At 40.7% G+C, this 17,570-nt stretch overlaps 1 protein-coding gene across 7 annotated transcripts in view; it reads right to left on the minus strand.

The window, feature by feature from the left end:
- The window catches only part of St7 (suppression of tumorigenicity 7), a 243,285-nt gene that overhangs the window by 38,754 nt on the left and 186,961 nt on the right, over window positions 1–17,570 (minus strand). For all 7 annotated transcript variants that reach the window (XM_057769147.1, XM_057769138.1, XM_057769157.1 and 4 more), the window contains one exon: window positions 13,639–13,753. In XM_057769147.1, the coding sequence (XP_057625130.1) occupies window positions 13,639–13,753 (115 nt within the window). The remainder of the gene's footprint in view (window positions 1–13,638; window positions 13,754–17,570) is intronic.

Genomic DNA, 17,570 nt, shown 5'->3' on the forward strand with positions numbered 1-17,570 from the left:
CAAAAGCTGTGAGCAGAGGATAACAAGTTATCAGTGTGCTCATAGTGCCAGGAACTTCTGCAGAAATTTCATTCTGTGGGAGAGACTAAAACCTAACTCTAAGTAGAGTATTTAGCTTGTTTTGGGATGACAGACTAACTCGACTAATTCTGCCTTTTACAGTGGAATTTACTGATAATTACCATAAGATTCTCTTAAGCACTGGAATTTTTGTTGGGGTATGTTCACTGATAGGTCATACAGTTAGCATTCACAAGGCCTGAGCTCAGTCTAAAAGTACCCTCTTTCTCTTCCCCTCCCCCGACAGTATTATAATCCAACAGTACCCTCTTTCTCCTCCCCCTCTCTCACACACAGTATTATAATCCAAAAATGAAACCACACAATTCACCCCATTACTCCCTATAGAAATAAGGCATGCTAACTACATATTTCTCATGAGCTAACCTGAACTGCTGGTATTTGTCTAGTTTTTCTTCTACTTATCTCCAACATGTATTTACGTAAGTCCTTTTCTGAAAGGGGAAGAAATTTCCCCATGTATGCTAATATGTGCAATCAAACTGTCATCAAATTCTTTATTAAAAGTTGCAATCTTGGACTTCATACACACAGAAGACATAGCGTTTCTGAAATCTCTCCATATAGTAGTACAGAAGTCTCATTTCTCTCCATGGCTGACTACTACACATTGTGCGTATACACTAGATGGTATTCTCTTATTAATGGATACTTGGATTGCTTTCCAGCTTTAGCCTATTATAATTAAGGATATCATGACTTTGCTTATTATGTACACTTTCAAAATATTCATTTCTTTTGTGTGATTGAACATGAAATGGCTGGGTTAAAAGGTGGATATTTAAATTTACTGAACAGTGCTAAGATATGTCTCCAAAAGGATCCATAAGCTTTCAAAATTCTTATCTGATGGCAGAAAACAGGAAGCAGTTACTTAGACTGGAAAGGAGTTACTGGCTGCAGCAGACAGGAGGCAATGTTTACAAAAGACAGCAAGTTCTATGTTTCACTCCAGGTGGGTCACACGACAAAAAGTCATCCCCTCTGTCTGCATAAGACTGCATGTAACTGAGTAATTTCTACCTCAGAGTTTCTTTTGCTAAAACTAACAATTCAAAGTCCCAGTTTTAACAATATAATCTTCCTCACACTTTACGGATCTTCTATAACCCGCTCCAACCTCCACTTTCTCTCTCTGAACCTGATACCCACTAGTTTCGCCTTCTATGACAAGACAGCATCAGATTATTTCTCAAATTGTACTACAAACATTAAAATGTCTCTCTGATGTCAGTTTTCCTGGGTAAAAGCATCTAGTTTCTCATCTGACGGAACCTGAAGAACTTTTGCCTAGTTTTGTCCCTATGGGTGCAATGGGTGACTTTTAAAGTGAGAACTGAGAATGGCAGCAAAGCCTCACAGTGCCCCACACCTGCCCAGGAAGGAGTTCAGGGAGCCAGAGCCACCACCATCGATACCAGGCCCAGCACTGGGTACCTGAGATCTCATTTGTACCTGTGATTGTGCAATCAAACCAAAAAAGCCCCATAATCTCTTGAAATTCATTTTAGCCCATTTGTTTTTGTCCTCTGGTTCACAGATGCCAGGAAAAATTTCTGCAAATTTGAAAACCCCCAGGCAGGATTTCACATGTGACTCCATTAAATTTTCAATCTTATTAAATCTGTAGCATTAATTTTAGTACTTTCAGCATGGCAGCCCAGCTTATCAGTCATCGTTCTGATTCAAGCTGCCATCCACGGCTTTGCTCCATCCATTCATTCCATAAGCACGTTTTTCCCACACCACTACCTCCATCAGAACTGCTGCAAGTTCTGCATGGGGAGGGCCTTGATCTTGTGTCATCGTCAGAGAAACAGTATGCATTAGAAGGTGTTAAAATGCAATGTGGAAATACGCTGCTGTCACAGCTGGAATAAACACAAATCAGCTCACGTGATATTCAGCTGATATTTGTCTCTGAGATGATTTTAAAAGGGTCGGTAGGTGGGTATAGGTTGCAGGCCTATAATCCGCGCATTCTGGAGGCTGTGGGAGAGGATTGTGAGTTCCAGGTCATCCCAGCTACACAGAAAAATCTCGTAAAAAAAAAAAAAAAAAAAAGCATCATCAACAACAAGAGCAAGAATTGCCAGTGGCAATACCAAGAAGGAAGTCTGGGACTATGCTTCTGGGGATCCCCACTGTCTACAACTGTCGACAGTAACGCACATGCAACCATGATGCTCCAGGTTAAATAAAAAAAAAGCATTTAAAACATATGTTTTGTTTCAAGAAGCAATCAGTTCTATGGCATCTTTCCAATTCAGAAACATGAAAGAAACTGGCCACTTAAACTAATAAGATAAACATTTAAGCACTATTGTATACACTATAACTATCTTCACAGCCACTATCTCATCTGTGTTTACTTGCTACAGACTCTGTAGTATGCACATCCTGGAATTCCAGTCACCTCTATCTCTGCTAAATGCTCATAAAACACATAATTATGATTTTTAGAATTTTGCTGGGATCTATTTAGTTGGTGTAATTCTTATAAAATGACCCAAAAGTATTAATGGACATGAAAAACAGCATGAGTGGCTGTGAGTTTCTGCTCCCAACAGTACTGTCATGAAACAGAGGCAAAGAATTAGACAACAGCCTACGGCTGCTATGCTCATTCCGTTCAAATATTTTTCTTTTTTTTAAGAAAATAGGCCCAGATAGACAGAGTGGCACACAACTGTAATCTCAGTGCTACAGGAAGCTGAGGCAGGAGGACCTCGGGGTCAAGACAAGCCTGAATTATGTACAGTTAAGACGCAACTGAGAGAGACAGATAAAGGGAGGGAAGAGTGGAGAGGGGGGAAGAGAAAGGCCCACAAGCTGGCTAAGAGAAACTCAGGAGAACATCTAACCAATTATTGGCAAAACCAATCTTGTAGCAAATACACTTCTCACCAAACTATCAGCTGTGCTATTTGCTTTTATTTTCCCTTTCATATTATCTTATACTTTATTCACTGTGTTGCATAGACTATAACCTCATACTTTCAAATACTCAGACTTCTGCTTCCCTCAGATCTTCACCACCCTACAGAGCAGTTTATTGGTACAGACCTCACTAATTGGTATTTAGCTATTTGTCATCCTGATATTTCCATTCTTTTGCTTTTCATGTGTATGTGTGTGTGATACATGTGTGTATGGTGTATGTGTGTGCACCTATAGGCATCCACAGGGGACAGAGGAGGATGCTGTGAGTACCACTGTTATCAATGTATACCTGGTTCCTGTGAGATGGGCTCTCTCACTATACCTGAAGTCCCATTGATCCTCCTGTCTAACCTACCACAGCATGAGTGATGGAATGCAAACTCAGATGCTTATGGTCTAGAAGCAAGGACTCTTAGTCACTGAGCCATCTCTGCAGCCCCACCATGCTGATCTTTCCACATGCTTAAATCATTTATACCTCCTTTGCACTTCGTTCCGCTGGGAGTCACTATAATTTCATCATTCGGAGTCAACCATACTTTCTAAAGTATTTTCCTGTTAGAGAAAAATTTTCACATACCCTACCCTAAATCTATCAACACCAGGTCAGTTATGTTCAATGGCTCTCCATTTGTGAGACCACATTTATTTTTCCCCTGAATTAAAGAAAAAACATGCTTTTCCTTATTGTTTCTCTTAAATTCAAGGGCCATTTCCATGCCTAATGTTCCTTTCTTTTACTTATGATTAAGCTTCTCCATTTAAGAATCTACCTTCTGATTGAGCAGGATATCATTCCTGTGTTTTGACTACTTTGGCAGTAACTCGGGTGCCCATAAGGCACCAGCCTATCAGATGGTCTGATTAGCAAACAGTACTCCCAGAACGCCCTATGAGTTCCCAACATGCACGTCACTGTCACGAGTTCAGCCTTTAGGATGTGTCATCTGTTCCTGCCTCCCCGCCCCAGTGGTTATCCTCATGTTGTCGTACAGCAAGAGCAGGTAAGTGTTGATGGGCTGCATGGCCAAGCAGCCTCCCTGTGTCTTAGGTCCACTCCCCGGAAGAGGATCTGAGTCTGGGTCTGTTATATGAGCCTTAGTTGGCTATGGTTGGGAGAGCAGCAGAAAGCATGTGGCTGTAGCTCACAACAGAAAGATTTGCTCATCTGGAAGACAGAAGAACATCTACACTCAGGTTGCCACTTGTCTAAAGAAGAAAGCCAAATCTCACTTTGCACAGATCTCAACTGATGTTTATAAAGCTCTCCAAATCCCCCTGCATCGGATCAAGACGTGTTCAACTGTGGGGTCAGCAAGTCATTTCTTTTCAGACCATCTCACCATCTGAGAGCTTTGGCACGATGATCACCTCCCAACCATCATGCAAGGCAGAGTGTGAGCCCATTATCCTACTCTTTACATGCTGGGGGCAGACAAATTTTCCTTTGAGATTGCTTCCAGATCTCTCAAAGGCCTTTAGAACAAAGTCATAGCCAGATACAAAGCCTTTCAGGTCTGTCCCCTATGCAATTCACCCCGTGTATCTTCTGCTATTTGCTGTTCCCCTTGTCTATCCCCTCGCAATGTAGAAAATGGGGGATTTTCAATTAAAAAAATGGAATACAGACCTAAACAGAGAACTCTCAACAGAGGAATCTAAAACAGCTGAAAGACACTTAAGGAAATGTTCATCATCCTTAATCATAAGAGAAATGCAAATCAAAACAACTCTGAGATTCCATCTTATACCTGTAAGATCAAAAACACTGCTGACAATTTATGCTGGAGAGGTTGTGGGGTAAAGGGAACACTTCTGCATTGCTGGTGGGAATGCAAACTGGTACAGACCCTTTAGATGTCAGTGTGGCAATTTCTCAGAAAATTAGGAAACAACCTTCCTCAAGACCCAGTAAAACCACCTTTGGGTATATATCCAAAGGATTCTCAATTGTGCCACAAGGACATGTGCTCAACTATGTTCATAGCAGCATTGTTTGTCAGAGCCAGAACTTGGAAACAACCTAAATACCCCTCGCCTGAAGAATGGATAAGGAAAATGTGGTACATTTACACAATGGAGTAATGCACAGCAGAAAAAAGCAATGACAGCTTGAATTTTGTAGGCAAATGGATGGAGCTAGAAAACATCATTTTGAGTAAGGTAACCAAGACCCAGAAAGACAATTATCACATGTATTCACTCATAAGTGGTTTTAAAACATAAAGCAAAGAAAATCAGCCCACAAATCACAATCCCAAAAAACCTAGACAACAATGAGGACACTAAGAGAGACATACATAGATCTAATCTACATAGGAAGTAGAAAAATACAAGATCTCCCAAGTAAATAGGGAGCATGGGGACCTTGGGAGAAGGCTGAAGGGGGTAAGGGAAAGGTGGGGGGGGGGAGCAGAGAAAAATGTAGAGCTCAATAAAAATCAATAAAAAAGAAAAGAAAATGGGGGATTTCTTACACAGACGTACTAGTCACGCCCCCAGCTTGCGCATGGTTTCTTTAGCATCAGCACGTTCACTGGTTCACTGTAGCTGCTCCCATCTTGCTGGGTGAAGTAGCCTTTCCACCTCAGGTTAAAACTACTCCCACAATCCCTATTCCTTCCTGTGGCTGTTTCTTCCCATATTTACTTAATTGGTGTTCTGTAGGAAGTAACGGCTGTGTAATTTGAGTTCTTTGTAATCATAACACAAAGCAATGTCTGAAACCATACTTAGTAATCAGTGTCTACTGAACAAAATCTAAATTAATGTACCCACAAATTTGACAACATTCATATCGAATCTCACTCCTGAAAGACAAAAGTAATCACTGCTGATGGCAGCTTAAGAGGGAAGCATGAACGGCTTTATTTCTCAAGATGTGTGTCTTGCAATTATCTTTGCCTCCAGTGTCCCAACAGGATGTGTGACAAGTTGATAGTGCTCTTATCACAATGCCTGCTTGAAAGAGCAGCGGAAGAATTGGGCAGGGGAGAAAACGGTGAAGGTTGAAACAGGATGAAGAGAAGAAGACACTTCATCCTGAAACAAGGAAGGCAACCACACCTCTTCTGGCTCCTCTTAACCTTTTACTGGAATGTAACTAAAAGGAGGTCATCTAAGGAAGAATGACTCTAGAATTTTTCAGTTATAAAGGGCTCATGAGAGCAAAAATTCAACGCAATAATCTTGAAGAAGAATTCATGGAAAGAAACTTCAGATAAGATAAAACAATTTAAGAGGCCAATCGCTTTGATCTCATTTCCTTTTGTTCATCCACCAATGATAATGATCAAGATGTGGTTTAATGGATCATTACTGTGATCAAGATGTGGTTTAATGGGTCATTACTGTTCTTATGCATGAGACAGGTCAAATGGGGGTCAACTCTCATATTTATGGTTCTAAAAAGCTTTGAAGGACAGCATCCAGCAGATAAATAAACCAACTGACTCACCAATTATAGTACCCCATAATGGCATCTCCATTTCCGATTCATTCACTAACAACAGATGGTCCAAATGTCCACTCCATTATTTAGGGGCCCAAGACAAACAGAACACAGAGCTTGTTCTCAAAGACATTCTTTCTCTACACAGTCTGTGATGAGTTCAAAATAAGTGCACCCAGTACTGGTTAACCTTTATCAAATATATCATATATGAGGTGTACACACACACACACACACTCATATATATATTATATAACACCTTTCTATACTAGAGTAAAAACAAAGTGACATGGAATAGGTCACATTAATCCCTGAATCCAGATGCACCTAAAAGTATCTTCTACGTAATGTGCTTTAATAGATCTTTGATGAAATTTGAAAAAGTTAACCTAGTAATTAATTCTCTGTGATCCAGTATCAACTACAGGTTGAATATCTATGCTCCAAAGTCCAAAACTTTTAAGTACAATTCAAAAAGCTTTGGATTTTAGAAATTTTCAGACTACGGACCACTCAATTAGGCAAAAATTCTAAACTGAAAACAAGTCTCCAAATGTAACACACACCTGGTTCCGAGCAGTTCAGATATGGTATCCCATGTCCCTCCTCTTGTCTGGTAACAAACTGACATCACCTCCGTGAGACACACTTGAAGTTCACATCACCTCAACAAAGGCAGCACTCACAGATTCTTCTAGAGCCCTAAACCAACAAGTAGAAAGGAAAAACTAAAGGAGAAAACTGGTTGCCTGTTTCACTTCCATAACTGTTTATGGCCTGTAACACACTATTACTGCCCTGTTATATGATGCTATCGCCCACACAGATGGACTCAGAAGACTTTCGACCTTTCCTCCTATTCATGGTATGATGGAAACAACAGCGATATAAAATCCGATCCTTAAATTCTTGTTGTTGTTAGTTCTGGGCAATGTGAGGTCTTTTTGCCCCACCTTTCAAGAAAGTTAATCCAAAGTCCCCTTTCAACCAAAGAGGGAAATTCACTGAAGAAATAAAAAGGATTGATATACAAAAACCTCGAAAAATGTGCCGTCTGGGATTTCAATGATTCAATCGGGAAATTCTACATGGCTTTAGTAATTTTGGGCAGGGGGAAGAGCAAGGAACATGCGTTCAGCTACACCCAGAAAAATTCATCTTATGCTGCAAAGCCAAACACCAGATGTGATTTGCAACTTTTGGACTGGATTACCCTAGAAGTTCTGTCAAAGGGCCCTTCTGTGGCTGGTGCCTTGGAGCCAAACACGGCAGTTTCAGTGATGGTAATGGCTGGCTGGGGAGGAATGTTACCTTGGTAAATTATGATAACTGGGCAATAAGGATTACCAAAGCCAACATAAATTTAGGGGGTTTGTGAGTGTGCCAGCTATGTGAATTACAGATGTATGCACTTATGAACACTCTTCTCCATCATCAGAGACAGAATTTCCTCATGCATGCAACCCTTGTTGAAATGACATTCATTATCAGAGCTCATGCTTACTACATACATGGCCCATCATCTGACAGTCAGTCCATCGTTTGTTCTAAGTGATCTCAAAGGCCTAGTCTGCTTGGCAGTCTTACCTCCGGTATCCAAATCAGGAGGGCACCTAGGCCAAAGCTCTACAGGCCTATCGCTCTCGGTGACTTATGCTTCTAAGACTGAAGCCACAGCTCATGGTATCAGTGGTGATGATTATTTTCAGGTCTGAATAACAACTGGCTCATTGGCCCATCTTTACACTAAAATGCTCTTTATTCGCTTGCCTAACATACTTGATCTTTTCCATAGTAGCTAATTCAGGAAGTGGAGCTGGACAAGGTTTAGAGTCACTAAAAGAGACAGACAATGCTTCAACCTTCATTTGCTAAAGCAGCCTAATTTTGTGGTGAATGGTTCAGATGTTATGTGTGTGTGGTAGCCAACCCTGAGTCTACTGTTTGACTGCAGGGCTCGGTTTCCAAGGTCTGAACAATCCAACAATGATGACTATGGATCTTACTGCTTCTCGGACACCTCAGATACCTGTTGTCTTCAAAGACAGACAGAAAACAGACTAACCACAAAGGCAGGATGTCTGGTGACCATTTCACAGCAACAGTGACAATGGTTAGATAGTGTGTGCTGGCTAACAAGGGTTTCGACAATGAACAACCCGACTTCAAAAGGACCAGCAAAGGCTTGTTAGCTGAAATCTCAGCACAGAAGAACTTCTCTTTATGGCCTCTGCTCTCATTCTGCTGGGATGAAAGTACCCCCTCTAGTCAGAACATGCACTGTTCTGAACACACCTCTGTCAAAACCAGCTGACAGGCAATAAGGCTAATTTAGAGTGGGCTCAATGTTATTAGTAATTGCTGCATTTATACATTTTTGACTATTAAAAAATTAGCGTTTTCTTATAGGGAAGTTTATGTCCCTAAATTTAGGGCAACCACTAAAAAGGTAACAGTTGTAAGAGCAAGTTCATAATAATACCAAGCTAATAGGCCAAATAGTTTATAATTAATATAAGCCTTTGTGTGTTTCTTTGGGACTGAATGGCTGCAGGACCAGGCTGGACAGAAACTCGGCCTACACATTTTCACATAAGGAATGGAGATGTAGAAGGTTAAGTACTCCACCCATGATGCCTTTTGGAATCCCCAGGGATCATTAACCAAAAACAGCTTATCTAAATGCTTCTAAATGTATTGCATAGTCAGCACAGGCACACCCATTGGTGCTATGAGAGTCTACTAAAATTGAAATGCACAGATTACGATGAACAAGATACTACCATCTTAAGCTTTGAGACTAAGTTTTCAACTGAGGTGGCTTATACATTTCCTTGAAAGAAGATCCAAAGGCTGTAGTAGCTTTCACAATGAGTTCAAAAAGAGTTTCTCATGACTTTCTAATAGTGAAAATATTCCATGTATAACAAATACATGGATGGAAAATATGATAAATTTCAAATTAAATTAATGTTATATATAAAATCCTTTTAATAATAAATTAAACAGATTGATTGTAGATGGAAAGCCATATTTTTATGAAGACAGCATCAGAAAGGTAAGCAAATATAGATATACCTATTTCCTAAAGAATGATTAAAAGGCAATTTAGCATCACTGAAACTCTGCAACACTGTCCTGTCGGGGACCAGCCTCAACAAAAACAGCTCTTGTCAGAGTATGGGAATGGGGATCCGAAAAATAAGTAAAGAATACAAAAATATGAGTAAAATAATAAAAAAGAAAACATAGGATAGTATCAAGAGGGAGTTCCACTGAAATCACCCATGTTTAATTTTCCATACACTTTTATATGCTAATACAAGACGGGGAAGAAGACAACAAAAGACTTCTTTAACATGATACAAAGAACAGTTAATTGCTTCAGCACTTGGAGACATCAAGTCATTAGCATTCTGTTGTTTATGAAGTGAAGCCACCCTAGACAAGTATCCTGAAGGCAACTATTCCCCAGGTAGCCTCCTATTACAAAAGAAGGAACAGAGGTATGCTCACATATCCTGACCATCTGTCACGGTGGAGTAGATCCACATATATGAGCCATCTTAGTGTCAAAAGAACCAAGTAATCACATCCCGAGTCAGGATGTGCAGCCCTAATTGTTGCCATCAATTTTGAACAACCTCCAAACTCTCTGACCATCAGACAAGGTGGAAGTAGGCTAACATTTTTTGGCGTCCACACTGCCCCAGCCAACATAGTTCATGCCTTTGAATAAGAAGCAGAGTTGACCAATGTAGCAAGACTTACATTTATGGAAAATACATGAATTTTAGATCTGACTGACCCTACCTGTATTTGAATCCCAGCTCTTCAGTTGTCTAGGAATGTGTGTTCTTTTAAGTTACATAAAGTCACAACACCTCAGTTTTTACAGCTGCTGAAATGGAATAACCAACTCCTTTCAGGGTTACTGTGAGGGTGTAGCTAATATGTATAACATGTCTGAGTGATGGTAGGGCAAAAAAAATAACCATGATAATATTTTAAAAGTTACAAATACTGCCAAAAATAGATAGTAAGTGATGGTGAACAGGGTAGACCTGGAATAGACACACATGGCTTTTATCGTTGACTTTCTCTTTCTTACAACATTTTAAACAATGATTGTTCACAATTGATCTCCTTTTTCTTATACTTTATGTCTTTACTTTGAAAATTTAGGGGATTCCTGTGAACAAGATACTTCTTAGACACAGCAAAACCCTAGATGAGCTAATAGTGCTTGCCAAATATACAGTCATATATGAAAGCTTAGACAATGTCTAAGATCAACATTTTATGAGAACCCAACATATGGTAGCTGTTACAGCTGCTGCTGCTGTTACTTTAGTCATTGTGTGGAGTATGGAAATGACAAGGCAGCATTTGAGACAAAAGTTTAAAGTAGTAAAGCATGAGACGTTATCTCAGTGACAAAATCAAAACTAGAATGCAGATCACAAGGTAGCTTGACAAATTAATCTGTAATCCTAGAAAAGATAGTTTTCCAAAGGATCCATTGTAAGAAGAATTTATGAGTATCAAGGATTTTCAAACTCAAAACTTTCAAAGCCAAATTTTCTTCTTTTTGCAATAGTAAAGAAGAATGAGGCAAGGGGAAATACATTTTGTCCTCTTCTTTTTTCCAAAGCATGTTATTTCTTAGGTTATTTTTCCCTCCCCATTCTTGCCATTTTTCGAAATCCCCTTTACAAAGGTCAGAAAAGCATCACTAATCCCTTCATATCACTTCCCAGAACATGACTTATAAAACTTAGCCACTTAACAAACAATAAAGGACTGCTGTACCCATAAACCATCCAGAAACAGCTATCCAACCAGAACATTCCAACTTGCAGAGATAACATAATCCTGCTGTTTTGGGTGTGACTCTATGAGAGGGATGGAGGGCTACAATTCAAAATGCTGTCTCTAGCAACTTAGATAAGAATGATTGAACTTGAACCAGGGCAAAACACAGGATGCCCCATAAGCTGTCTACTTCAAGCACTCCAAAGTACTTGCTTCCTTGTCCCAGGCCAGATAAAGAGGCAGCAGCTTAGTCAAGATCCTTTAGGTCTTTAAAAAAAAGCATCGGGGGATGAACTTGAAAGAACCATGCCATGGGATGGGATAAGGAACAGGAGACATGCTTTTCCAATCTTCAGTGCCTGCAGCTCACCCTCAAGAACATAACTGCAGCAGCCACTTCATTATATTTCTACTGTAAATGACACAAGCATGAGCCAAGTCAGCACCGAAACTCCCCTCAGAGTTCAGTGGGGTTAGGTCATCTGCACTTTATTGACAACTGCTGAACTCAGAGCCTCTAATGAGGCAGCTCAGCAAACTATGTGTCCTGCCACCAATGAGACTGTTTTTTCCATGAATAATGAACAAGAACATCATTTCTGTTGCCAGGTACACAACATAAACAAAGCTCAACACGGGCCTTGATAGAGTGATTTTGTCCATTTGAAATAAGGGAATGTTTCAAAGTGCAAGCCAAGTCTTAGTAAAGGGTGGGACAGGCTGTTGTAACAAGTAATACGAACATATGTTATCAGAATTTAATAAATCAGTTTTTGATTGTTGCAGAGTGGAGGCTGTACAGTGGGATACATTGAGACAACGAACAAATCCAAGCGAGTTCATTTCTTTACTTGGCCATCAGTTTTATAACACGAGGCTGCTGATTTCTATAATGAACTGAGATCTTCATGAAATGAGTCTTGGGACTTGTGATCTCAAAGGCTTTCTTAGTTAAAGCTTTACTTCTTGAGGCTTATCAGACTGAGTGCAGGTCAGCACTCATGATGAGAACATGACCTTTGCACTGAAGTCTATTGCCAGGTAGACCCATGGCATAAGACTAAATCCTTTGGCACTAAAAGACACTCAGTACATGGAGATTCTGCCTACAGCGATGTATAAGTTACATTGAAGCTTCAACTGAATGGAGAGATTCTGGAGAATAAATATGAGCTGATGTGAAGGCCAAACAGCCTCCAGTTTGTTTACCTTAAAGTATTCCACAAATACGTTAAAATCAGTTCCACACCAAGCCATGTATATCCTGTTACATGAGGTGTACATATCTATACAGGCAAAGGATGCCATCACCGGCTGAAGGCTTTTAGTTCCCATCATTCTGAGCAAGATTTGAGAAAAACAAACAAAAACAGGCACATAACTAAGCTCAGTTGCCGCAACAGCAGGGGCTAACAAAACCATCCCTTAGGAAGAACTTGTGGGTCAAAAATAAAATCCAAATGACATAGTTTGCTCTCTGTGTTTGAAGAATTCCCAGAAATCTGTGCTCTGAATAATTCTTAAATGGACTAATGAAACTTACTAAAGAAAGAATTTTTGCAATGCAAACAATTGTTATGTAGTTAGTATAAGTAATCATACCTTAATATCAAATTTATAAGCGAACACATTTTATGGAGAAAATTATTAAAATAAGTCAGAAGAGTGTGGTGTTCTACAGAGAATCTAAGAATAGCAGGTATCTATGTATATAATTTTTATACTATGAATCAAATACACAGATACCACGACAGACAGAATAATTCTAAGTTCTCTAGACTGTACCAGTTTCTCTCCCTGACTCACTGGTAACAGGCAAAGTAGAATAAGTTCACAAGGAATTAATCAGAATGGCAAAGGCATCGTGCAAAGAACTGTGCAGCTGTTATTAAGAAAGACCTGTGGGAAAGGGAACATGAGTGGGTCTTCACCACTGTCACCTGTGCATGGCAACTAGCTGTTCTCCATTGTTCTAGAGCATCAACAGGACTACCGATAGTGACCACAGTGAACCTGCAAGGTGTCATGGGAAGACCTTGGTGCTGCCCAACCCCACAGTGCTGTCTCTTGATCAGGAGGGAATCAAGGAAAGACACACAGCTGCCAGGGTGTGAGCATATCAGCAGAGTGTGTGGGAAGTAAGGCTAAGAGTGGAGCACAAGTTACTTAACGTTTCTGTCCTGGTACATGCTAAATTGAAGGCGCTAGAAAATAGCCATCAAACGCTATAGGTGACAATTCTTAGACTGTTATCTAAGTCCCACTTGAAATTGTCATTCCTATCTAATCAGTGGATTATATCAAGGAGAAAGGAGTTCTTGAATGCATAAAAATACCCAAGGACTTACCATCATACTTTGCTAAGACTGCCTGGACATCAGCATAAGCTTGGAGCTCCAGAAGGGCTTCTAGAAGGTTTTCATGAATATTGAACATGCTTAGGAGGGGGAATTCCTTCATTAACTAGGAAACAAGAGACCAGAGGAATAATTAATATACATGCCTTATATTTTCACATTTATACTTAAGGAATATAACATTTGTGCAATAAAAGGATTTCTAAGGTTGAGTATTTTAAGAACTAGTACTTCAGGCTAGGGGAAATGGCTTAGTTGCTAAAGTGCTTGCCACATAACTGTAAGGACTGAGTTCAATCTTCAAAACCTTATTGAAAACAAAGCAAACACACAGCTCCAGTGTATGACTGCAATCTCAGTGCTGTGCTGGAGAGGCAGTCAGAATCCTGGGGTTTGCTGGCCAGCTAGTTCAGCTGAATCAGTAAGCTTGATATTCAGTGAGAACCCCTATCTCAAAAAAACAGGAAAGAAAAGGAAGGAGAGAGGGGAGAAGGGAGGGTGGGAGGAAAGGAGGGAAGGAAGAACGAAAGAGGGAGGAGTACAGGTAGGCAGGCAGAGAACGAGATACCAGACATTGTCCTCTGTCTTCCACATGCACATGCACACACACCCAAATCTGTACACATAGAAAAAGAGTATTTATTTTTACAGTATAACTGATACTTAACTATCATATATTTGTATAATATAAAAATATAAGGACTAAGAAGATGGCTGGGTGGGACACTGCTCAGAGTGTGACCCTCGTCAGCCTGCTTCTGTGAGTCACGGCACTGAGGAGGCAGAGACAGGAGCACCCTGGCACTTGCTGGCTAGCTAGTCTAGCCCAACCAGCAAGCCTCAAGCCTCGGGTTCCACTGAGATGCTCTGTAAAAAGCACTGTAGATCCATAGATGCAGGTGCCCTGCTGTGTCTGCAGGACACTGTGTGGGGCTTGGAGCAGGAGGTGGGCATGGACTCTTCCCCTAGGTGAGAAGCTAAGGGCAACTGGTAGCTTCTGGTGGGGGAAAGGGGGAACATTTAAGAGAGCAGTTCCTGTTATGTTGACCACACTTCAGTGAACAGCCCTATACCCTTGGGTATACTGGCAGCACAAACAGGACTTGAGAGGACTGGAAAAGAAGAAGAAGACATGAAGTTGATTGGGTAAGGAAGAGAGGGGGATCTGGGAGTTGGGGAGGATGAATATGATCAAAATACATTGTATAAATTTCTCAAAGAACTAATAAAATAGGTTTATTTATTAATTTATTTTAGTTTTGGTGAAACAAAACAAAACAAGGCAAACAGCACCTGACCTTGGGCATCCATATGCATGAGCACAAATGAGCACATGTATCTACAAGCACATGTGAGCCCATACACATGTGCACGCAATACATGAAGACACACACCAACATACTACAATCCCTAGAAGTAAAAATAACATTAATATTAGATTACAAATAGTCATATTTAAATGCTTCTTCTTTTTTTTTTTTTTTTTTTTTTGGTTTTTCGAGACAGGGTTTCTCTGTGGTTTTGGAGCCTGTCCTGGAACTAGCTCTTGTAGACCAGACTGGTCTCGAACTCACAGAGATCCACCTGCCTCTGCCTCCCAAGTGCTGGGATTAAAGGCGTGCGCCACCACCGCCCGGCTTCATTTTTTGTTTTTATTGTTTAGAAAAATGATGAGTCTGAATTTGTACAAATCTAAAGTGGGAAGAAACCTAAAAGAGATTTTCAGAACAATACAAGATGTTTGGTAACTACAAATACCACAGACAGACTAAACCAGGTGAAGATGGAAACAGCTCGCAGACTTTAACAGCTACTGGTAGCTTTTTCAGAGCAATTTGGATGGAAGCTACAGAGTGAAAGGAGAGGCAAGGGGGCACTATTGTTTCAAGCAGTCTGGAAAAATCAAGAACTAGGAAAGCAGTTAACTAGAAGGTAGTATGATTGAGAGAAAATTTGGTTGAGATTGGGGCAGGGTAACCTCAGTAAAACAGGAGTCAAGGTCATCTGCTGGACCATGGGAAAGAAGAGGGAAGAAGAGTTAAAGACAGAGAGGAATGTGCAAAATACCAGGCGTGGGAATCTGTTTAGTACAGGACTATCCTGAGAGCCGAAAACCTGGAGACTATGGATGCAGAGAGGCCACAGTTGCCATGGTTGTTGCACGTCAGCAAACAGGGAGCATCAGCTGGGCACATAAGCAAGATATTCTATGGTTAGGTTGAACTTGGCAAACTGGAGGAAGTTCTGCAAAATGGCAAGGAGCAAGAGATGTGCCTATGCCAGCAAAACAGACTAAAGGAACTCAACACAGAGAAGGACAGGAATCCACTGGGATTCACATGTAACAGTGCTCAACATCAGTGAGAAACAAGAAGGTAGGACAAACCAAGAATTTACCAGTAAATTTTCTCTTAGATAAGGGTAAAATTGCATCTTAAGAGGGAGAACCAAGTTCTTTGTAAATTCATCAGTTTATGTTGATTTATCTAACCCCCTACATGGATAACTTGTTGAAGGAGCTGCAGGCCGCTTCCTGCCACCTAGCTCCCGGACGCCTGGCTAGCTTATGCCCCAAAATAACAATACACAAACTGTATTCTTTTAAACACTGTTTGGCCCATTAGCTCTAGCCCTTACTGGCTAATTCTCATATCCCGATCAACCCATCTCTAATAATCTGTGTAGCGCCAGTCTTACCAGGAAAGATTCAGCATGTCTGACCTGACAGCTTGCTTCATCGCGTCTGCCCTGGGGAACAGCTGCATGGTGTCTAAGCTCACTTCCTCTTCCTCCCAGCATTCTGTTCTGTTTACTCCACCCACCTAAAGACTGACCTAACAAGTGGGCCAAGGCAGTTTCTTTATTAGCCAATGGCCTTCCTCCATCAACAACTACTCTCAGTTACAATATGATGGCTTCTAAAAATAAATAAATCTTTTTATTACACTATCCATGATAGAAATTATGCTGAAATAAATAACAATAAAGTACAAGTGTTTTGACTAACTTTATGGCAACACGACACACAAGCTAATGTCACTGGGAAGGAGGGAGCCTCAGTTGAGAACGCCTCAGGAAAATCTAGCTACAGGCAAGCATGTAGGACATTTTCTTATTAGTGATGGGTGAGGGAGGATCCAGCCTAGGGAGGGTGATGCCCTCCCTGGGCGGGTGGTCCTGAGTTCTATAAAAGCAGGCAGAGCAAGCAATGAGGAGCAAGTAGATGAGCAGCACCACTCCATGGCCTCTGCATCAGCTCCTTCTTTCAAGTTCCCGTCCTGCTTGAGCTCTTGTCCTGACTCCTTCAGGTATGAACTATGATGGGAAAGTTTAAGCCAAATAAATTCTTTCCTCTCCAGCTTGCTTTTGGTCATGGTGTTTCATCATAGCAATAGTAGCCCCAACTAAAACAATAGGCTAATTTACCCCTAACCAATGGACACATGGTGTGGACTGTCTATTTCCTTTGTTAAGAACATTTTTTAACATCTTAGCTTTACTAAGAATATTCTTGCCGGGCGGTGGTGGCGCACGCCTTTAATCCCAGCACTTGGGAGGCAGAGGCAGGCGGATCTCTGTGAGTTCAAGACCAGCCTGGTCTATAAGAGCTAGTTCCAGGACAGGCTCCAAAACCACAGAGAAACCCTGTCTCAAAAAAACCAAAAAAAAAAAAAAAAGAATATTCTTTTGTTTTGTTTTGTTGTTGTTTTATCAAGACAAGACAAGGTTTCTCTGTAGCTTTGGAGCCTGGAACTAGCTCTTGTAGATCATGCTGGCCTCAAACTCACAGAGATCCACCTGATTCTGTCTATCAAACGCTGGGATTAAAGGTGTATGCCACCACTGCCTGGCTATTCTTTTGTTATTTAAAAGCCATGACTTACTGGGCACATCTTTAAACTTTTTTCTAAACGAGAAAACAT

The sequence above is a fragment of the Chionomys nivalis genome, chromosome 1 (genome assembly GCF_950005125.1).
Source record: "Chionomys nivalis chromosome 1, mChiNiv1.1, whole genome shotgun sequence".
Lineage (NCBI taxonomy): Eukaryota > Metazoa > Chordata > Mammalia > Rodentia > Cricetidae > Chionomys > Chionomys nivalis.